This window comes from Oncorhynchus keta, chromosome 35 (genome assembly GCF_023373465.1).
Source record: "Oncorhynchus keta strain PuntledgeMale-10-30-2019 chromosome 35, Oket_V2, whole genome shotgun sequence".
Classification (NCBI taxonomy): Eukaryota; Metazoa; Chordata; class Actinopteri; order Salmoniformes; family Salmonidae; genus Oncorhynchus; species Oncorhynchus keta.
In genome coordinates, this window is record NC_068455.1 from 11,072,803 (window position 1) to 11,096,651 (window position 23,849).

General features: G+C 43.1%; 1 protein-coding gene across 1 annotated transcript in view; it reads left to right on the top strand.

Moving 5' to 3' along the window:
- Window positions 1-23,849, top strand: part of LOC118379038 (thyrotropin receptor-like) — a 38,601-nt gene that overhangs the window by 12,912 nt on the left and 1,840 nt on the right. Inside the window, exons 6-11 of the mRNA XM_052496504.1 lie at window positions 6,397-6,474; window positions 6,809-6,877; window positions 7,624-7,701; window positions 9,041-9,229; window positions 22,352-22,433; window positions 22,724-23,770. Of these exons, the coding sequence (XP_052352464.1) occupies window positions 6,397-6,474; window positions 6,809-6,877; window positions 7,624-7,701; window positions 9,041-9,229; window positions 22,352-22,433; window positions 22,724-23,770 (1,543 nt within the window). The remainder of the gene's footprint in view (window positions 1-6,396; window positions 6,475-6,808; window positions 6,878-7,623; window positions 7,702-9,040; window positions 9,230-22,351; window positions 22,434-22,723; window positions 23,771-23,849) is intronic.

Sequence of the window (23,849 nt, forward strand, 5' to 3'; positions counted from 1 at the left end):
ACCACCATCATCACCACCAATACCACCATCACCACCACAATCACCACCACCATCACCATTATCACCACCAATACCACCATCACCACCATCATCATCACCACTCCCATCATTTCCACCACTCCAACCACTACCACCACCACCATCATCACCATCATCACCAGCAATACCATAATCTCCACCACCATCATCACCACCACCACCACCATCACCAACATCATTACCACTCCCATCATTTCCACCATCACAAACACCACCACCAACATCATCACCACCATCACAACACCACCATCATCACCACCACTCCCATCACCTAACAGTATGGTCCCCATCCCCTAACAGTATGGTCCCCATCACCTAACAGTATGGTCCCCATCACCTAACAGTACGGTCCCCATCACCTAACAGTACAGTCCCCATTACCTGCCAGTACAGTCCCCATCACCTGCCAGTACAGTCCCCATCACCTAACAGTACAGTCCACATTACCTGCCAGTATGGTCTCCATCACCTAACAGTATGGTCCCCATCACCTAACAGTATGGTCCCCATCACCTAACAGTACAGTCAGTCTCCATCACCTAACAGTATGGTCCCATCACCTAACAGTATGGTCCCCCATCACCTAACAGTATGGTCCCCATCACCTGACAGTATGGTCCCAATCATCTTGACAGTATAGTCCTCATCACCTAACAGTATGGTCCCCATCACCTAACACTACAGTCCCCATCACCTAACAGTATGGTCCCCATCACCTAACAGTACAATCCCATCACCTAACAGTACAGTCCCCATTACCTGACAGTACAATCCCATCACCTAACAGTACAATCCCATCACCTAACAGTACAGTCCCCATTACCTGCCAGTACAGTCCCCATCACCTAACAGTACAGTCCACATTACCTGCCAGTATGGTCTCCATCACCTAACAGTATGGTCCCCATCACCTAACAGTATGGTCCCCATCACCTAACAGTACAGTCAGTCTCCATCACCTAACAGTATGGTCCCCATCACCTAACAGTATGGTCCCCATCACCTGACAGTATGGTCCCAATCACTTGACAGTATAGTCCTCATCACCTAACAGTATGGTCCCCATCACCTAACACTACAGTCCCCATCACCTAACAGTATGGTCCCCATCACCTAACAGTACAGTCCCCATCACCTAACAGTACAATCCCATCACCTAACAGTACAGTCCCCATTACCTGACAGTACAGTACCCATTACCTAACAGTACAGTCCCCATTACCTGACAGTACAGTACCCATTACCTAACAGTACAGCACCCATTACCTAACAGTACGGCCTCAATCACCTCACAGTATGGTCCCAATCACCTAACAGTACAGTTCCCATCACCTAATAGTGCAGTCTCCATCACTTAACAGTACAGTTCCCATCACCTAACAGTGCAGTTCCCATCACCTAACAGTACGGTCCCCATCACCTAACAGTGCAGTCTCCATCACCTAACAGTGCAGTCCCCATCACCTAATGGTATGGTCTCCATCACCAAACAGTATTAACCCCATCATCTAACAGTACGGTCCCCATCACCTAACAGTACAATTCCCATCACCTAACAGTGCAGTCCCCATCACCTAATGGTATGGTCTCCATCACCAAACAGTATTAACCCCATCACCTAACAGTACAGTCCCCATCACCTAACAGTGCAGTTCCCATCACCTAACGCTACAGTCCCCATCACCTAACAGTCTGGTCCCATCACCAAACGCTACAGTCCCCATCACCTAATGGTATGGTCTCCATCACCAAACAGTATTAACCCCATCAACTAACAGTGCAGTCCCCATCACCTAACAGTACCATCCCCATCACCTAACAGTACGGTCCCCATCACCTATCAGTACCGTCCCCATCACCTAACAGTACAGTCTCCATCACCTAACAGTGCAGTCCACATCACCTAATGGTATGGTCTCCATCACCAAACAGTATTAACCCCATCATCTAACAGTACGGTTCCCATCACCTAACAGTCTGGTCCCATCACCTAACGCTACAGTCCCCATCACCTAACAGTACGGTCCCCATCACCTAACAGTACGGTCCCCATCACCTAACAGTGCAGTCCCCATCACCTAATGGTATGGTCTCCATCACCAAACAGTATTAACCCCATCATCTAACAGTACGGTTCCCATCACCTAACAGTCTGGTCCCATCACCTAACGCTACAGTCCCCATCACCTAACAGTACGGTCCCCATCACCTAACAGTACGGTCCCCATCACCTAACAGTGCAGTCCCCATCACCTAATGGTATGGTCTCCATCACCAAACAGTATTAACCCCATCATCTAACAGTACAGTCCCCATCACCTAATGGTATGGTCTCCATCACCAAACAGTATTAACCCCATCACCTAACAGTGCATTCCCCATCACCTAATGGTATGGTCTCCATCACCTAACAGTACGGTCCCCATCACCTAACAGTACGGTCCCCATCACCTAACAGTGCAGTCCCCATCACCTAATGATATGGTCTCCATCACCAAACAGTATTAACCCCATCACCTAACAGTACAGTCCCCATCACCAAACAGTACAGTCCCCATCACCTAACAGTACAGTCCCCATCACCTAACAGTACAGTCCCCATCACCTAACAGTACGGTCCCCATCACCTAACAGTGCAGTCCCCATCACCTAATGGTATGGTCTCCATCACCAAACAATATTAACCCCATCACCTAACAGTACAGTCCCCATCACCAAACAGTACAGTCCCCATCACCTAACAGTACAGTCCCCATCACCTAACAGTACGGTCCCCATCACCTAACAGTACAATCCCCATCACCAAACAGTACAGTCCCCATCACCTAACGCTACAGTCCCCATCACCTAACAGTACAGTCCCCATCACCTAACAGTACAGTCCCCATCACCTAACAGTACAGTCCCCATCACCTAACAGTACAGTCCCCATCACCTAACAGTACAGTCCCCACCTAACGCTACAGTCCCCACCCTAACGCTACAGTCCCCATCACCTAACAGTACAGTCCCCATCACCTAACAGTACAGTCCCCATCACCTAACAGTACAGTCCCCATCACCTAACAGTACAGTCCCCATCACCTAACAGTACAGTCCCCATCACCTAACGCTACAGTCCCCATCACCTAACAGTACAGTCCCCATCACCTAACAGTACAGTCCCCATCACCTAACGCTACAGTCCCCATCACCTAACAGTACAGTCCCCATCACCTAACGCTACAGTCCCCATCACCTAACAGTACAGTCCCCATCACCTAACAGTACAGTCCCCATCACCTAACAGTACAGTCCACATTACCTGCCAGTATGGTCTCCATCACCTAACAGTATGGTCCCCATCACCTAACAGTATGGTCCCCATCACCTAACAGTACAGTCAGTCTCCATCACCTAACAGTACAGTCCCCATCACCTAACGCTACAGTCCCCATCACCTAACGCTACAGTCCCCATCACCTAACAGTACAGTCCCCATCACCTAACAGTACAGTCCCCATCACCTAACAGTACAGTCCCCATCACCTAACAGTACAGTCCCCATCACCTAACGCTACAGTCCCCATCACCTAACAGTACAGTCCCCATCACCTAACAGTACAGTCCCCATCACCTAACAGTACAGTCCCCATCACCTAACAGTACAGTCCCCATCACCTAACAGTACAGTCCCCATCACCTAACAGTACAGTCCCCATCACCTAACAGTACAGTCCCCATCACCTAACAGTACAGTCCCCATCACCTAACGCTACAGTCCCCATCACCTAACAGTACAGTCCCCATCACCTAACAGTACAGTCCCCATCACCTAACAGTACAGTCCCCATCACCTAACAGTACAATCCCCATCACCTAACAGTACAATCCACATCACCTAACAGTACAGTCCCCATCACCTAACAGTACGGTCCCCATCACCTAACAGTACAGTCCCCATCACCTAACAGTACAGTCTCCATCACCTAACGGTATAGTCCCCATCCGTGTGAAGTTTTTAGATTCAAGATCGGGATAGGAGATGGCAGGATCAATAGTCCACAGTAATCTGCAGTACTGGAATAGTTTTTAACTGAGGAGGGGGGGTGTAGAAATACTGTATGGGGGATGCAGAAATACTGTATGGGGGATGTAGAAATACTGTATGGGGAGTGTAGAAATACTGTATGGGGATGTAGAAATACTGTATGGGGGTGTAGAAATACTGTATGGGGAGTGTAGAAATACTGTATGGGGAGTGTAGAAATACTGTATGGGGGGTGTAGAAATACTGTATGGGGAGTGTAGAAATACTGTATGGGGGGGATGTAGAAATACTGTATGGGGGGTGTAGAAATACTGTATGGGGATGTAGAAATACTGTATGGGGGGTGTAGAAATACTGTATGGGGGTGTAGAAATACTGTATGGGGAGTGTAGAAATACTGTATGGGGAGTGTAGAAATACTGTATGGGGGGGTGTAGAAATACTGTATGGGGAGTGTGGAGCATTTCATGAAAAAAATGAACTGTGTAGGCCTAATATAGTGGGCTTAATACAACTATATATATATATATATATTGTAATTTCCCCCCACCCTCGCTCTTCACTCAATTTATAGCCAGTCACTAATTTACATCAGTGAATGTTGCAGCGTCTTGTTGCAGCGAAGGACCCATCACCAACATTAAAGCAATTTAAGAGAAAGAGTCATGTTTTAACAAAATGTATTAGAGTTTTTCTTTGGCATGAAGGAACCGGGTACGCGGCAGCAGTTTAATTAAATACCAACCGGAGAGCGGGACACGCGCCCTGAAGCGGCGTCGCTAGCTCTTCCTAGTACCAACAACGCTTCCGGTCAAGCCTAATTGTTCCTTCAAAAAACACTCGGAGACAATTGCACAAGGCCATATCATGAGTTCATCTGACTCTGAGTAAGTAGAAGAGGGCTACCTTCATTGCCAAAGTCTGGTAATGTAGTTGCTATTAGCTGTGTGTGCAGGGCAGGCTTCTGTCTGGTGAGAACTGAACAGCAGCCAAACAGAGCAGTTGCTATGGTTACTCACAATGCCGTCAGGGCAGGTCTGCTGGTTTTGATGAGCATACACAGCAGGTTAGGATCATTAGGTTAAGGTTGAGAAAAGGATTATAGTTAAGGTTAGCTAAAATACCAAAATTGTCTAGGACGCCACTTCAACTTAATGTATCTAGCTTACAACCAGATCTGCTCTGAGAACAGTCTTGGTTTATTTTTGACAAGACGGGACAGGAATTCTATTTTTACTCCATTTGTGTCAACCTCTAGTCCCGATGTCTTGCTACTCCAGCCACTTAAGCCAATTGTAGACAGGCTGTGGTGCAGAGACCCAGGAGTATCTCTATCTCATAGAGATCCTATTAAATTACTAGAGGGGCTATGTCATAAACCCTCATATTGGTAAGGGAGAAATCCAAACCGGTCACGTTGGAATGATTGGCAGTAGAGGCATAATCCTGATTTTACTATGCAGGAGAATAAAAGTTATGTATTAGAAATGGTATAATATAATTATTGCCAAGTTAATAATGTCATATAATATAAATATAGTTTATGCAGGTTTTATTAAAGAAAAATCTGTATAAGAACATACACTTTGAGCAAATTGAAGCGAAGGTAGCCTACTCTTTTCCCACTTGCAAAATGTTCTGATCCTAAAACTGTTTGGCAAGCTAACTGACAAACAGAGTGCATTTGAAAAAAACCACGGTTGACCAAAATGGCTGACCTTTATTTAGACTTTAGTCATTTAGCAGATGTTCTTATCCAGATGTTCTTATCCAGATGTTCTTATCCAGATGTTCTTATCCAGATGTTCTTATCCAGATGTTCTTATCCCCCCTCTGTTCACCGTCCACCATAGAATGTCTCCTCTTTGTGAAAAAATATGATCTGTAGTTGAGCCAGTGATATAAAACAATGTTTCCAGCCATTGCATCAATAGCTCAATAAAGTTTGGCCATTGGGGCTGGTAGATAATAATCAGAACAGACATTGATTATCTCTCTCTCTCTCTCTCTCTCTCTCTCTCTCTCTCTCTCTCTCTCTCTCTGTCTCTCTCTCTGTCTCTCTCTCTCTCTCTCTCTCTCTCTCTCTCTCTCTCTCTCTCTCTCTCTCTCTCTCTCTCTCTCTCTCTCTCTCTCTCTCTCTCTCTCTCTCTCTGTCTCTGTCTCTCTCTCTCTCTCTCTCTCTCTCTCTCTCTCTGTCTCTCTCTCTCTCTCTCTCTCTCTCTCTGTCTCTCTCTCTCTCTCTCTCTCTCTCTCTCTCTCTCTCTCTCTCTCTCTCTCTCTCTCTCTCTCTCTCTCTCTCTCTCTCTCTCTCTCTCTCTCTCTCTCAGGGAAATTGTGGATAACCTCTTCATCAGAGAAATTCCGGCCAACTCATTCAATGGGATCTCAGAGAATGAAATCACCCTGTAAGTGAACTGTGGATTGTTTCATCTAGTTCTGCTGTACATACTATGTGTATGATTGGAGCTTGGCCTGATCCATTTCCTCTGGTCGTTAACATACTAACTCAACAGCTCTGTCCTAGTAGGTGGTATCACAAATGTTCTCTCAGAGAATTACTATGACATCATGTCAGGGTTTAACAGGTCAGTGCAACCTAGCTACAGTTTATCTCTTTGGCCAGATGGCTGTGTATGTAACAGAAGAAACTAGGAAGATGAACGGCGATGCTGTAACTCTAGTGAACACCTGTATTTGTATTTATTATGGATCCCCATTAGCTGTTGTGTTGTTTGGCAGGATGCTGAACAGCAACGGTCTGACGGACATCCAACCCTACGCCTTCAATGGAACCAGACTGGAGGAAGTGTATGTAGTAACAGTAGTAATACTAATGGATGTATATAGCGCCTTTCAACCAACTGTGCTTTAAATAGTAACGGGGAATCTCACCTCATCCACCACCAATGTGTGGCACCCACCCGGGTAATGCATGGCAACTGTTATTGAGCCAGAACACTCAGCACACATCAGCTAGCATGGTGAGGAGGTGAGTAGTGACAATGTGATTTGCGGAAGGGGGGTCTGTAAGCAAGACTATCTGGAGGTCTCTTTAGACTATTTGCCTGGGTATTTTACTGATCGAAACTCTTACTGGCAGAAATAAAACTATTGGTGCAAAGGCAGGTGTTATAAAGCATTATCATGGCAGAGGTTATAAAGCATTATAATGGCAGGGGTTATAAAGCATTATAATGGCAGGGGTTATAAAGCATTATAACGGCAGGTGTTATAAAGCATTATAACTGCAGGTGTTATAAAGCATTACAATGGCAGGAGTTATAAAGCATTATAATGGCAGGGGTTATAAATTATTTTAACTGCAGGCTTTAAGTAAAGTGTCACCCATCTGTTTACTCAACCTTCCTCTCACTGTCTTTGTGAAGCCGGCATCCTAACATAGCAGTATTAGCTTAGCAGTATTAGCTTAGCAGTATTAGCTTAGCAGTATTAGCTTAGCAGAAGCTGTTCTTCTCTCCGTTACATTAATAACCCTTTCTTCCATTCTACACTCTTCTCCTCTCTTTCTCATTCTGTCCACCTTTTCTATTTAGTTACCTCTATAGGAATGTGGATCTGGTGCGGTTGGACGAGAGGACATTTTCTGGCGTGATCAGCGGACCAACTCTTCTGTGAGTGAAAGGCTTGTACTCTTGACCTCTTAAGGATCCGACCATTTTTTTCAATTTTCGCCTAAAATGGCCTGAAGCAAGAATATGCATATTCTTGATACCATTTGAAAGGAAACACTTTGAAGTTTGTGGAAATGTGAAAATAATGTAGGAGAATATAACACATTAGATATGGTACCATCATCTTTGAAATGCAAGAGAAATGCAATAATGTATTATTCCAGCCCAGGCGCAGTGTCTATTTTGGCCACTAGATGGCAGGAGTGTACGTGCAAAGTTTTAGAGTGATCCAATGAACCATTGCATATCTGTTCAAAATGTTGTATCAAGACTGCCCAAATATACCTAATTGATTTATTAATACATTTTCAAGTTTATAATTGTGCACTCTCTTCAAACAATAGCATGGTGTTCTTTCAATTTAATAGCTACTGTAAATTGGACAGTGCTGTTAGATTAACAAGAATATATGCTTTCTGCCCATATCAGATATGTCTATGTCCTGGGAATTTGTTTTGTTACTTACAACCTCATGCTAATCACATTTGCCTACGTTAGCCCAACCGTCCCGCAGGGGGGACACTGATCCCATAGAGGTTTTAAGAAATCGGAAAGATGTTGGGAAGACATCAAGCCATGCAACTGTGCCAAAGTCCCCTAATCCCTTTCAGGAGCCTTTTTATTCAACCTTGTCTGAAAAGTTTTCCATTCAAAAGTGCAGGAAGTAGCCTCCCAAGTGGCCTCCCAGTCTATGGCACTGCGTCGCCACACTTATCACCACAGATCCGGGTTTAATCCCGGGCTGTGTTGCAGGCGGCCGCGACAGGGAGACCCATGAGGCATCACACATTCGGGCCCAGCGTCGTCTCGGTTAGGGGAGGGTTTGACCGCCTGGGATGTTCTTGTCCCATTGTGCTCTAGCGACTCCTTTTGGCAGCCGGACGCATGCACGCTGACTTCGGTTGCCAGTTGTACAGTGTTTCTTCCTAACAAATTGGTGCGGCTGGCTTAAGCGAGCAGTGTGTCAAGAAGCAGTGCGGCTTGTCCGGGTCATGTTTCGGAGGATGCAACGCTCTCGACCTTCGCCTCTCCCAAGTCCGTATGGGAGTTGCAGTGATGGGACAAGACTGTAACTACCAATTGGATGTCATGCAATTGGGGAACAAAAAGGGGTAAAATGTAAAACAATAGAAAAAAAAAATGAAAGAAATGAAGTGCAGGAAAACAAAGGAGATTTCACATTCAAACTGGAAACAACTAAAACACATCATTGTTTGGGGGTTTTGTTGTGAGCTGAGAATAGAAAGTGAATTCCGCTCCCCTCTTCTGTCCCCCCCAGAGACGTTTCCGAATCAAGAGTGAACTCCTTACCCACAATGGGTCTGGAGGCTGTTCAGAAACTGAAAGCTAAAAACACTTGGGCCCTCAAGAAACTACCCCCCCTGAGGGCCTTCCAGCATCTGCAGAGTGCTGAGCTCACCTACCCCAGTCACTGCTGTGGACTGAGCAAAGTGAAGAGGAGGAGAGGGTAAGAAATAAAAAACTTTTATACAACAGACCGGTTTCCCACGCTCCTGTTTCACGCTTCTTTCACCGATGTGTGTGTGTGTGTGTGTGTGTGTGTGTGTGTGTGTGTGTGTGTGTGTGTGTGTGTGTGTGTGTGTGTGTGTGTGTGTGTGTGTGTGTGTGTGTGTGTGTGTGTGTGTGTGTGTGTGTGTGTTGGGGGGATGCTGAATTGGGTACTCAGAATAGGGAGAACAAAATAACTCTTCACACACTACGATCTGCAGATGCTGTCAAGTGTTGGTTTAAACAACGTTACAAAACACGTTTTTAGTAAAACACACATGGGAGCATGTGTGAAAAAGTGGATAAAAGTCCTCTTTTATATTTTTGCCATACATATTATTTGACCTTTGACATCAGTGGATGTGTGGATATCACATTTTGTTAGTTTAATTCAGGATTGCCCAACCCTATTTCCTGCTGAGCTGTACTCCTGTAGATTTTCAAACCTGCGTCAGTAACAACTAACCTGATTCAGTTTATCAACCAGTTAAACATTAGAACCAGGTGTGCTAGATAAGGTTTGGAACAACAACACTAAGTCACAGTAGCTCTCCGGGAAAAGGTCCCAGTGTCCGTGGATGAAGTATTTATCCCGGCCTTACATTATGCAGGAATGTGTCATCAAGCAACATGTATCCAACGCATTGGGGCGGCAGAGTAGCCTAGTGGTTTGAGCGTTGGACTAGTGACTGGAAGGTTGCAAGTTCAAACCCCTGAGCTGACAAAGTACAAATCTGTCGTTCTGCCCCTGAACAGGCAGTTAACCCACTGTTCCTAGGCCGTCATTGAAAATAAGAATTTGTTCTTAACTGACTTGCCTGGTTAAATGTACTATTATAGAGCCAGCCTCTCCATATCCATATGTCTCTCCTCTTTTCCTATACATTAAGAATGAGGAGTCATTTGTGCTGGAATTATTGTAATCAAGAAAGATAGACATTTCTTCAAAACAATTAAACTGTATTATTTAATTAGTGCAGTAATGGAGCGGGTCGGTAATCACCCCTGGAGGTGATCACTGAGAACTCAACCAGCTGGTCGGTAATCACCCCTGGAGGTGATCACTGAGAACTCAACCAGCTGGTTTGAGCCACAGCATTTTATAGCAAAGTCCATCCTCCTTCAGTTTACATGACACAACAACATGTATGGAACGGGTAACAAGGTTAAGATATGTATGAAAGATACTTATAATTCATAGCAGACAGAATCTGCTGTAAAACATGCGAACTCATTGTGTAGAGACCAGTGTCACCCCCCCCAACTCCATACTGGAGCCATCTCTCCCTGATTACCGTATAGAACATAAACATTACCGTATAGAACAACACACTCATGCACCGGAATGCGGTATCCTCAAAGACGTGGTAGATCTCCCAGAGGCCCATCCTCAGTAGGACAACCACAGAGATGAGCTTTCTAACAACCCCTTATTCTGTTGCAATAAAACAACCATTTGATGCAATAAAAGTATTATAACATAATCTTGCAATTTTGCGCTCACTTTTCCCGTTTTGAGCGTCCTCTCAACTTAAAAGAACATTTCAAGATTTGAGAACATTCATTCATTCACATGTATAAAATGCGTACATTCTACATAAACCAAGAAGCATAAAAGCAATAACTGATGGGTTCCTGCACTTGACCGGCTGCTGTATCACTGGCTCAGCTTCCTCCCAAGAAACTTAGCACTGTCTCCCATTTCATCCTCCAACACTTATTCTAAGCACTCTACCAATTTGTCTGGAGAGGTTATGATACACAGTCACTTGCACGAACCCACGAAGAAAAACTAAAGATGCATACAGTTTATGAGATTCAAAGCTATATCTTCATAGACGGTGAAAAGCACATGTTTAATGCATAATGCAGTGCATGCAACAATGGAGTTTAATAAAATAAGCCTTAGTTATCTATCACACTCCAATGGATCAGCATGGTGGAAATTTCCATCCCAGAAACTAAGATTAGCATATCTTGTTGGACATGTCCAGGTTGTGCCTCCTGGTTTAAGTAAAATGTATTCCGTTGGTGCCTAATGAACATGACCCAAGATAAGCATCATGATTCCCCTATTCATAAGGCAATGCCTATAGATCAAATAGATTAGGATCAGTTTCACTCTCTGGATAAGAGTTCACCCTCTCCATTCACCAGGGCATGCTGAGAATAGTGTCACCGTATTTAATTCATAACAACAATCAAAACAATCAAATCATAATACATTAATTGCTTCACTCATATAGTTATTAAGATACTAAACTCAAATCAATCCTTCAGTTTTAAAAATCCTTCAGTTTCCAAATTATAATCAAAACCCAATTAATTAGTCAACCAAAATGTAGAATGACATTGCTCAGTGATTCAAATTGGTCCTATCACTCAAACTCAAAACCCCTCAAATTAACACACATCAACATTGGCAGAATGTACATTTATATTAACATCCAGTATAATTATCCTATAATTCTACTATTAAATTTCTTATCACGATTAATCGTTTGTTTTAATCTAACTCAATGTTTATGTGCCCCTAATTTAGCATATGCTATCCTTAGACACGTGCTATCTCTCCACCGAGTCTAACAATTCACTCCCATATCATTTGACTGGTCTCTCTTTCCCATAACCATATAAAAGTATCCATTACTAAATGTAATACTTTTTTTTTCTGTCGCAAATATAGTCAATTGTGTGTAAGGAATCAGTGATATTTGATCCCTGGCATTTAATAAAAAGTTGTTTGAGACGTGCTCACCTACGTCTTCCTTAACATACATCGTGTAGGGGACTTCCATCAGTCCCTGAAGGAAGTATCCTACTCAAAACACATCAGAAACTACAGTGTTTCATTAAGTGAAATCGGCACCTAAAATAAACATTAAACACACCCGTAACCCCTTTCCAGTAATCTAATCATTTTAATCTGTTTCATTAATTTAGTAAAAATAAAAACCAGTTGTTTAACAAATCTAGAACCTTCAAAAAGTTGGTGCTGTCTCATCAGCGTAATAGTCCAAATGAACTGTTCAGCCTGTACATTAATGATCTGCCTTCTGTCTGTACTGGGTCTGAAGTTCAAATGTATGCAGATGATACAGTGATATATGTGCAAAGAGCAAACAACAAGCTGCACAAGAACTCATTACTGTAATGGTCCAGGTTACATAGTGACTCACTACTGTAATGGTCCAGGTTACATAGTGACTCACTACTGTAATGGTCCAGGTTACATAGTGACTCACTACTGTAATGGTCCAGGTTACATAGTGACTCACTACTGTAATGGTCCAGGTTACATAGTGACTCACTACTGTAATGGTCCAGGTTACATAGTGACTCACTACTGTAATGGTCCAGGTTACATAGTGACTCACTACTGTAATGGTCCAGGTTACATAGTGACTCACTACTGTAATGGTCCAGGTTACATAGTGACTCACTACTGTAATGGTCCAGGTTACATAGTGACTCACTACTGTAATGGTCCAGGTTACAAAGTTGCTCTCAGGGACTCATGTTAGCATCTCAATGTAACAAAAAAAAGTTTGCATGTTCCTCACAAAGAGGACAACTGATACCAGATGTCTATTTGCCAGGGGAGAAGCTCCAGGTATTATCCGATTTTAAGTACCTTGGCGTCATACTTGATTCCAACCTCTGTTTTAAAAAGCAGGTGAAAAATGTTTCTAATCATTTCTAATACATGCCAAATTGTTTTACTTACAGAGGTAGTAAAACTGTACTTCAAATCTATGATATTCCCTTACTTAACATACTGCTTGACGAGTTGTGTCCAAGCTTGTGGTACAACATTAAAACCCATTCATTCTGTCTGCAAACAGGCTCTCAAAGTGCTTGATAGGAAGCCCAGTAGCCATCATTGATAGGAAGCCCAGTAGCCATCATTGATAGGAAGCCCAGTAGCCATCATTGATAGGAAGCCCAGTAGCCATCATTGATAGGAAGCCCAGTAGCCATCATTGATAGAAAGCCCAGTAGCCATCATTGATAGGAAGCCCAGTAGCCATCATTGATAGGAAGCCCAGTAGCCATCATTGATAGGAAGCCCAGTAGCCATCATTGATAGGAAGCCCAGTAGCCATCATTGATAGGAAGCCCAGTAGCCATCATTGATAGGAAGCCCAGTAGCCATCATTGATAGGAAGCCCAGTAGATAGGAAGCCATAGCCATCATTGATAGGAAGCCCAGTAGCCATCATTGATAGAAAGCCCAGTAGCCATCATTGATAGGAAGCCCAGTAGCCATCATTGATAGGAAGCCCAGTAGCCATCATTGATAGGAAGCCCAGTAGCCATCATTGATAGGAAGCCCAGTAGCCATCATTGATAGGAAGCCCAGTAGCCATCATTGATAGAAAGCCCAGTAGCCATCATTGATAGAAAGCCCAGTAGCCATCAAGTCCTGAGTTGGAAAGTACACTGACGAATATCTTGTATTCAATATCCTAAATGGCCTGGCTCCCCCTCCACTCAGTAGTTTTGCTAAACAGAAAGCCCAACCCTATGGGGAGCAGGTCCACAAGGTCTGCCATGAGAGGTGACTGTAAAAGCACCTTTGGTCAATATGCTTTCTCTGTGAGAAGTTCCCATGTCTGGAATACCCTGCCATCAGACTCACACAACTGTGATTAATGTGCACTGTCCCTGTAAAAATACAAATAAACTCAAAGTTAATCCAACCTAATGACAGAATATTGTTTCATGTAATGGAAACAGATTATAATGTTTGATCCAATTTGTAAGTCGCTCTGGATAAGAGCGTCTGCTAAATGACTTAAATGTAAATGTAATTACATTAACTTCCTGCTCAAAATCACCGGTGTTACCTAAGCTATTAAACCAAGCAACAATAGTCAGCAAACGTCAAAGAATGTTTCTCATACCTCTAGTTCAAACGTCCCACTGCCTGCTCGCTTTCAACCACAGCTAATCTTTTTTACAATCTCAAGGCTCAATCCCTCTACTCATCATTCAACCTTGTATTGAAACCTCAGCTTTTCAAATGACTAAAATATCGCATCACCGTGCTTCTACACCTGCATTGCTTGCTGTTTGGGGTTTTAGGCTGGGTTTCTGTCCAGCACTTTGAGATATCAGCTGATGTACGAAGGGCTATATAAATAAATGTGATTTGATTTGATCATTAGAGCGCTATAAAAAAAACACTAATAACATATCACCATTCACATACTGTCCACACTCGTTAAGTTTACATCAATCCTCCTTATCAATATGACTATATTTGTATCACTAACCACTAATTCACACTTATGAAATGTCCAAGACTTTAAACAGAACATGTAATGCGCCAAATCTGTAAAATAGTCTATCAGTCAATCCACCAGTCAATCCACCAGTCAATCCATCAGTCAATCTATCAGTCAATCCATCAGTCAATCCATCAGTCAATCCATCAGTCAATCCATCAGTCAATCCATCAGTCAATCCATCAGTCAATCCATCAGTCAATCCACCAGTCAATCCATCAGTCAATCCATCAGTCAATCCATCAGTCAATCCATCAGTCAATCCACCAGTCAATCCATCAGTCAATCCATCAGTCAATCCATCAGTCAATCTATCAGTCAATCCATCAGTCAATCCACCAGTCAATCCATCAGTCAATCCATCAGTCAATCCACCAGTCAATCCATCAGTCAATCCATCAGTCAATCCACCAGTCAATCCATCAGTCAATCCATCAGTCAATCCATCAGTCAATCTATCAGTCAATCCACCAGTCAATCCACCAGTCAATCCACCAGTCAATCCATCAGTCAATCCACCAGTCAATCCATCAGTCAATCCATCAGTCAATCCATCAGTCAATCCACCAGTCAATCCATCAGTCAATCCACCAGTCAATCCATCAGTCAATCCACCAGTCAATCCACTCAGTCAATCCATCAGTCAATCCATCAGTCAATCCACCAGTCAATCACCAGTCAATCCATCAGTCAATCCACCAATCCATCAGTCAATCCACCAGTCAATCCATCAGTCAATCCAGTCAATCAGTCAATCCATCAGTCAATCCATCAGTCAATCCAGTCAATCAGTCAATCCATCAGTCAATCCACCAGTCAATCCACCAGTCAATCCACCAGTCAATCCATCAGTCAATCACCAGTCAATCCATCAATCCACCAGTCAATCCAGTCAATCCAGTCAATCCATCAATCCATCAGTCAATCCATCAGTCAATCCAGTCAATCAGTCAATCCACCAGTCAATCCACCAATCCATCAGTCAATCCATCAATCCACCAGTCAATCCAGTCAGTCAATCCACCAGTCAATCTATCAATCCATCAGTCAATCCATCAGTCAATCCATCATCAATCCACCAGTCAATCCATCAGTCAATCCACCAGTCAATCCATCAGTCAATCCATCAGTCAATCCACCAGTCAATCCATCAGTCAATCCACCAGTCAATCCACCAGTCAATCCAAAATCAAATCAAATCAAACCAAACCAAATGTTATTTGTCACATACACATGGTTAGCAGATGTTAATGCGAGTGTAGCGAAATGCTTGTGCTTCTAGTTCCGACAATGCAGTAATAACCAACAAGTAATCTAACTAACAATTCCAAAACTACTGTCTTATACACAGTGTAAGGGGATAAAGAATATGTACATAAGAATATATGAATGAGTGATGGTACAGAGCAGCATAGGCAAGATACAGTAGATGGTATCGAGTACAGTATATACATATGAGATGAGTATGTAAACAAAGTGGCATAGTTAAAGTGGCTAGTGATACATGTATTACATAAGGATGCAGTCGATGATATAGATTACAGTATATACATACGTATGCATATGAGATTAATAATGTAGGGTAAGTAACATTATATAAGGTAGCATTGTTTAAAGTGGCTAGTGATATATTTAGATAATTTCCCATCAATTCCCATTATTAAAGTGGCTGGAGTTGAGTCAGTGTCAGTGTCAGTGTGTCAATATATTACATCGAAATCGCCTCGCTATTTATGTTGAATAAATGAATCGTTCAATTTGAACTCAGCAAGTTTTTAAAACGTTCAGTTTAAATCTTAATCAAGCACTGGTGGCCGCATCTGTCCAAGCAAAACATAACAATAGTTGAACTAAAATCTTTAACCCAGATTGTAGTCAGTACCATAGACCCAATGTTATTGAAATTATGAAGTAATCCCGCAAATAACCCAATTTACAATTGTCTGTAGTTGTAACGTCAGGTACATTGTAACGACACAATTCCCAGACAAATAGCCTTAAAACCTCTTGGTGAACCTATCCCTTTAGCGGTATAATTGTCATCAACTTCCGCTGAATTGCAGAGCGCCAAATTCAAATTAAATTACAAAAAATATTTAATTGTCATGAAATCACAAGTGCAATATAGAAAAACACAGTTTAGCTTGTTGTTAATCCACCTGGCGTGTCAGATTTCAATAAAGCTTTTCAGCGAAAGCATAACAAGCGTTTATGTAAGAACATCTCTCTCAGTAGACAAAATATTACAAACAGCTAGCAGCCAAGTAGATTGGTCACGAAAGTCAGAAAAACAATCAATTAAATTGCTTACCTTTGATGATCTTCCAATGTTTGCACTCCTTTTGTTCCATAAAGATTATTTTTATATCCAAAATACCTCCATTTGTTTGGCGCGTTATGTTCAGAAATCCACAGGCTCGCGTGGTGTTAAGGGAATTTTTTATCAATAAGACTAATTATGTATACATTTCAATCAGGACTGACTAAACAGAATACTATTATGTTACTGCATATGTATGAATTTTCTTTTTAATCCTAGTACTGAATATAATGTGTGTAAATATAATCAAGAATTAGAACAATGACTGTCTGTTCCTTGGTAGAAATGAATGAACTTATCGCTAGACTGGCTAGAATGCTTATCTACACAGGCAGACCTTGGCTCTGATCGTAAATTATCTTAGTAGGGAGAGACGATGTGGGAAGGCTTGAGAACCATACAGCCATTGTACTGGAGCGGAGATGAGACGGGCTAGTACGAAAACTAATGACGTCATTTTCAGTTTATAACCTGTGGTAAAATGTATCATGGGCAGTACTCTCGAGAATAAACGCTGCTGGTTGATTTTTAAGACTGGTCTCTGTCCATTTTATACAAATAAGAGTCTTACAAATTCTTATGAATTGACAGAGTTTCATTTTAATTGGTTATTAAAACATAGAGGAATATAATTCCTGTAACAAGCGGTCACGACATCGCTGACGAAAATTCCAAATAGTAACTGTAAAGTGCTTAGAAAGATGGCAAATGTTTTTTTATAATCAATCCTCAGGTTGTTTTTACAATATATCATCGATAATATGTCAACCGGAATGTAACTTCTTCCATAGGCGAGAGAAAGAAAATGGCTGTTGCGCATGAAAAACTCTGCTGGCACCCAGCCATCCACTGACGGGATGGGTTCTTTCTCGCTCATTTTTCAAACTAAAAGCCTGAAACTATGTCTAAAGACTGTTCACAGCTTTAGACATAGGAATCTGGAAGGAATCTGGTTGATATCCCTTTAAATGGAGCGAAGGCAGGCTATGGAACATGGAGCTTTCAAAATAGAAGCCACTTCCTGGTTTGATTTTCCTCAGGTTTTCGCCTGCAATATCAGTTCTGTTATACTCACAGACAATAATTTGACCGTTTTGGAAACTTTAGAGTGTTTTCTATCCTAATCTGACAATTATATGCATGTTCTAGATTCTGGGCATGAGAAATAGGCAGTTTCATTTTGGGTATGTTTTTCATCCAAAAATCTAAATACTGCCCCCTAGTTTCAAGATGTTTTAATTAATTAAAGGTCCAAGCGTTTATCTGCAGAGATTCTCACATGCGCAAAAGAAATAGATTTGCAGTCAAACAAATTAAATCAACATCCATTGACTCAAATCCAGATCTGGCGCCTTGTAATAAAAGCAGATAATATTTTCTTTAGAATTTAACTGCAGTTTTTTCTAAATGTAATAAATACCTGGACGGAAAATAATCCCATAAGCATTTATACAGTCATACAATGCGTTGTTACGGATACAGGTATTCTATGTGTGTATCCTGTGTGTGTGTGTGTGTGTATTTCTTTTCTCTCATTATCCCCTCCTCACAGGTGGCAATCATCATTCCCCAATCAGTCGTAAATCAGTCGCTAATCAGAAGACACACCTCCCCCTGTTTCCATTACCCTTGGTTTTAAAAAAACCTGTCTGTTGTTTGCTCTAGAGCTCAATCTCTCTGTCAATGCCATCTGTCTGTTGATCTCTCTGTCAATGCCATCTGTCTGTAGATCTCTCTCAATACCATCTGTCTGTAGATCTCTCTGTCAATGCCATCTGTCTGTAGATCTCTCTCAATACCATCTGTCTGTAGATCTCTCTGTCAATGCCATCTGTCTGTAGATCTCTCTCAATACCATCTGTCTGTAGATCTCTCTGTCAATGCCATCTGTCTGTAGATCTCTTGTCAATGCCATCTGTCTGTAGATCTCTCTCAATACCATCTGTCTGTAGATCTCTCTGTCAATGCCATCTGTCTGTAGATCTCTCTGTCAATGCCATCTGTCTGTTGATCTCTCTGTCAATGCCATCTGTCTGTAGATCTCTCTCAATACCATCTGTCTGTAGATCTCTCTGTCAATGCCATCTGTCTGTAGATCTCTTGTCAATGCCATCTGTCTGTAGATCTCTCTCAATACCATCTGTCTGTAGATATCTCTGTCAATGCCATCTGTCTGTAGATCTCTCTGTCAATGCCATCTGTCTGTAGATCTCTCCCAATACCATCTGTCTGTAGATCTCTTGTCAATGCCATCTGTCTGTAGATCTCTCTCAATGCCATCTGTCTGTAGATCTCTCTGTCAATGCCATCTGTCTGTAGATCTCTCTGTCAATGCCATCTGTCTGTAGATATCTCTGTCAATGCCATCTGTCTGTTGATCTCTCTGTCAATGCCATCTGTCTGTAGATCTCTCCCAATACCATCTGTCTGTAGATCTCTTGTCAATGCCATCTGTCTGTAGATCTCTCTCAATGCCATCTGTCTGTAGATCTCTCTGTCAATGCCATCTGTCTGTAGATCTCTCTGTCAATGCCATCTGTCTGTAGATCTCTCTGTCAATGCCATCTGTCTGTAGATCTCTTGTTTGGTTTTCACTACTACATGTAACTTTGTCCCCACCTGTGAGTATTGGTTTTGTTTTGGTATTTGTTTGACGGTAATTTAGTCAGATAACTGTTTTTAAATGTTTCACAATTCCTGACATTTAGTCTTAGTAAAACCTTATTAATCATTTAGATCCATGTCTTCATCAAATCTCTAGGTTATACAGTTGAAGGATCACCACTTTTTAACTGTTTTTAAATGTTTCAGAATTTAGTGAAAAATTCCTGTCTTAGAATAATAAAGTGTGAGAGGGGGAATGATTAATTTCAGCTTTTATTTCTTTCATCACATTCCCAGTGGGTTAGAAGTTTACATACACTCAATTAGTATTTGATAGCATTGTCTTTAAATTGTTTTAACTTGGTTCAAACGTTTGGGGTAGCCTTCCACAAGCTTCCCACAATAAGTTGGGTGAATTTTGGCCCATTCCTCCTGACAGAGCTGGTGTAACTGAGTCAGGTTTTTAGGCCTCCTTGCTCGCACATGCTTTTTCAGGTCTGCCCACAAATCTTCAATAGGATTGAGGTCAGGGCTTTGTGACGGCCACTCCAATACCTTGACATTGTTGCCCTTAAGCCATTTTGCCACAACTTTGGAAGTATGCTTGGGGTCATTGTCCATTTGGAAGAGTAATTTGTGACCAAGCTTCAACTTCCTGACTGATGTCTTGAGATGTTGCTTCAATATATCCACATAATTTTCTGTCCTCATGAAGACATCTATTTTGTGAAGTGCATCAGTCCCTCCTGCAGCAAAGCACCCCCACAACATGATGCTGCCACCCCTGGGCTTCACGGTTTGGATGGTGTTCTTCGGCATGCAAGCCCCTACCTTTTTCTTCCAAACATAACGATGATCTTTATGGCCAAACAGTTCTATTTCTTTTTCATCAGACCAGAGGACATTTCTGCAATAAGGACGATCTTTGTCCCCATGTGCAGTTTCAAACCGTAGTCTGGCTTCTTTATTGCGGTTTTGGATCAGTGGCTTCTTCCTTGCTGAGCGGCCATTCAGGTTATGTCGATATAGGACTCGTTTTACTGTGGATATAGATACTTTTGTACCTGTTTCCTCCAGCATCTTCACAAGGTTCTTTGCTGCTGTTCTGGGATTGATTTGCACTTTTTGCACCAAAGTATGTTCATCTCTCAGAGACAGAACGCGTCTCCTTCCAGAGCGGTATGACGTCTGTGTGGTCCCATGGTGTTTATACGTTCATACTATTGTTTGTACAGATGAACGTGGTACCTTCAGGTGTTTGGAAATTGCTCCCAAGAATGAACCAGACTTTCTGAGGTCTTGGCTGATTTCTTTTGATTTTCCCATGATGTCAAGCGAAGAGCCACTGAGTTTGAAGGTAATACGTCCACAGGTACACAGGTACATGATTTCATTTTCTTGATTTTTCCAAACTGTTTAGAGGCACAGTCACCTTAGTGTATGTACACTTATGACGCACTGGAATTGTGATACAGTGAATTATAAGTGATAAAGTCTGTCTGTAAACAATTGTTGGAAAAATTAAATGTGTCATGCACAAATTAGATGTCCTAACCAATTTGCTAAAACTGGTTTATTAACAAGAAATTTGAGGAGCAGTTGAAAAAGGAGTTTTACTGACTCCAATCTAAGTGTATGTAAACTTCCAACATCAAATGTACACTGGTTTTTGGAGAGGTGCAGGGAGCTGCCCCACTGGGCACTCAGGCAGCTTTGTTGTGGGGGGTTAAGTGCCTTGCTCAAGGGAACAACAGTAAGCACTGACAGCTAGGATTTGATACCATGATCCCTTTGGTTGCCAGCTCATTTCCTGACAGATTTGGTGGCTCTCGTGTTGAGAGAAGAGTGTGCAAAGCTGTCATCAAGGCAAAGGGTGGCTACCTTGAAGAATCTCAAATATATTCTGATTTGTTGAACACTTTTTTGGTTACTACATGATTCCATATGCCTTATTTCATTGTGTGGATGTCTTCACTATAATTATATAGTGTAGAAAATAGTACAAATTAAGAAACTCTTGAATGAGTAGGTGTGTCCAAACTTTTGACTGGTACTGTTTAACAGGAGACAATTCTTTATGTAGTTTTGTAATTTTCCACCACAAATCTTATGGTCTCTGAGGGTCTTCAATGGTTAAAGCCCTAAATGCTGTATAGTGTGTTGCTGCTGATAATGGTATCAGGTTGGGTTTAAGGTTAAACGTCACTAATAAAACAACATTTAGAGACTGCTGTGTAATTGTATTAATTTAGTAGGGTTCTCACAACATTTTAGTTACTAGCCATCACATTTTTGGGCTTGTAGCAAAAGTCCTCATGTGATAATTGCACCATAGGAAAAGCCCTCTCAGAGAGCTGTCATTGTTGGACTAATCAAGAGGAGTTGTTAAAGCCTTTGGTTGCTAAGAGATGTACAAACTGAGTTGCTTTCATGGCGGCGCCACTTCTGAGAAAGAGCACACAATTTGTCTTCATCATGAGCAAAAGACATTGGTTATCTTCCCAAAGTTGGAAAAACATGTGTGATCCATTTAATAAACACAAGAGACCAGAGAAATGGATGAAAGAGTGTGGTAGTAAAAGCAAGAGCAGTGGCATCTAGTGGACAAAAGGTACAAATTGGTCCAAATCCGATGTTGGGTACCGTATTGAATACGCTTAATTTCTCAGACTTCAAATAATCTTTCAACAAAATAAGGTTTCAGGAATGTTAATCTTATCTGTTTCTAACCACAGAAACAATTTCAGAACAATCTGAGATGATGGGTGTTGGAAACTTCCTTCTTGTGCTTTTTGAGGTGGAACAATTCTATACTTATTTCCCTCTTTGTATTGGACCATGCTCATGTAGATATTTAATCTTCTAGACACGTGGAGTCCGTCATTTGCAACCTGACCAGCTCTACAAGACGACAACAATCAACTAGGCCCTCTGGAACCCCCTCTGAGGCCTACGATGGTCAGCACCCCAAACACGCTCATCCCACCAGCAGCAACCCTTCCCCCCGAGACCCTCAACACCTGCATCCCACCAGCAGCAACCTCTCCCCCGAGACCCCCAGCACCATCCCACCAGCAGCAACCCCTCCCCCCGAGTCCCCCAACACCTCCATCCCACCAGCAGCAACCTCTCCCCCCGAGACCCCCAGCACCATCATCCCACCAGAAGCAGCCCCTCCCCCCGAGACCCCCAACACCTCCATCCCACCAGCAGCAACCTCTCCCCCCGAGACCCCCAGCACCATCATCCCACCAGAAGCAGCCCCTCCCCCCGAGACCCCCAGCACCATCATCCCACCGGAAGCAGCCCCTCCCCCCGAGACCCCCAACACCTCCATCCCACCAGCAGCAGCCCCTATGACTACCAGTACTACTACGATAACTACAGCTGTCCCCCCTCCGGTGAGTGCTTCTACATAGTGTTCCCTACGGAGGGCCCAGACGAAGGGTTTGACTATACCCTGTGCGATGACGACAGGGAGGACCAGGGGGTCCCCTGCACCCCTCTGCCCGATGCCTTCAACCCCTGTGAGGACGTGATGAGCCTGGGCTTCCTGCGGGTGTCTGTTTGGCTGGTTAGCTTGCTAGCCGTTCTGGCTAACCTCTTGTTCCTGTTCATTTTGCTGACCAGCCACTACAAACTGACCATCACCCGCTTCCTCCTGTGCAACCTGGCCATGGCAGATCTCTTCATGGGTGTGTACCTCTTGCTCATCGCGTCTGTGGACCTCTACACGCGCTCCCAGTACCACCACTACGCCATTGACTGGCAGACTGGTGCCGGATGCCAACTGGCTGGGGTGCTCACAGTGTTCGCCAGCGAGCTGTCGGTCTACACGCTGACCGCCATTACTCTCCAGCGCTGGCACGCCATCACCTTCGCCATGAGGCCCGAGAGGAAAGTGCGACTACGCCACATAGTTGTGCTAATGCTAGCCGGATGGCTGCTCTGCCTGGTGTTAGCCGTGCTACCGCTAGCTGGCATTAGCAGCTACCAGAGGGTTAGCATCTGCTTGCCCATGGACACAGATTCAACCGCGGCCATGGTCTACGTGGTCACCCTGCTAATGCTGAACGTGCTCGCATTCGTGTTGGTGAGCGTGTGCTACATACACATCTACTGCATGGTGCACAACCCACAGCACCCGTCGAGCCGAGGGGACGCCAGCATGGCCAAACGCATGGCCGTGCTTATCTTCACCAATTTCCTGTGTCTGGCACCCATCTCCTTCTATGGCCTGTCTGCTGTGCTGCACCACCCACTCATCACCGTCACCGACTCCAAGGTCCTCCACATCACTCCTCTTTTTATCCATTTATTCATCCTATCATCATCATCCATCCTCTCATCATCATCCATCCATC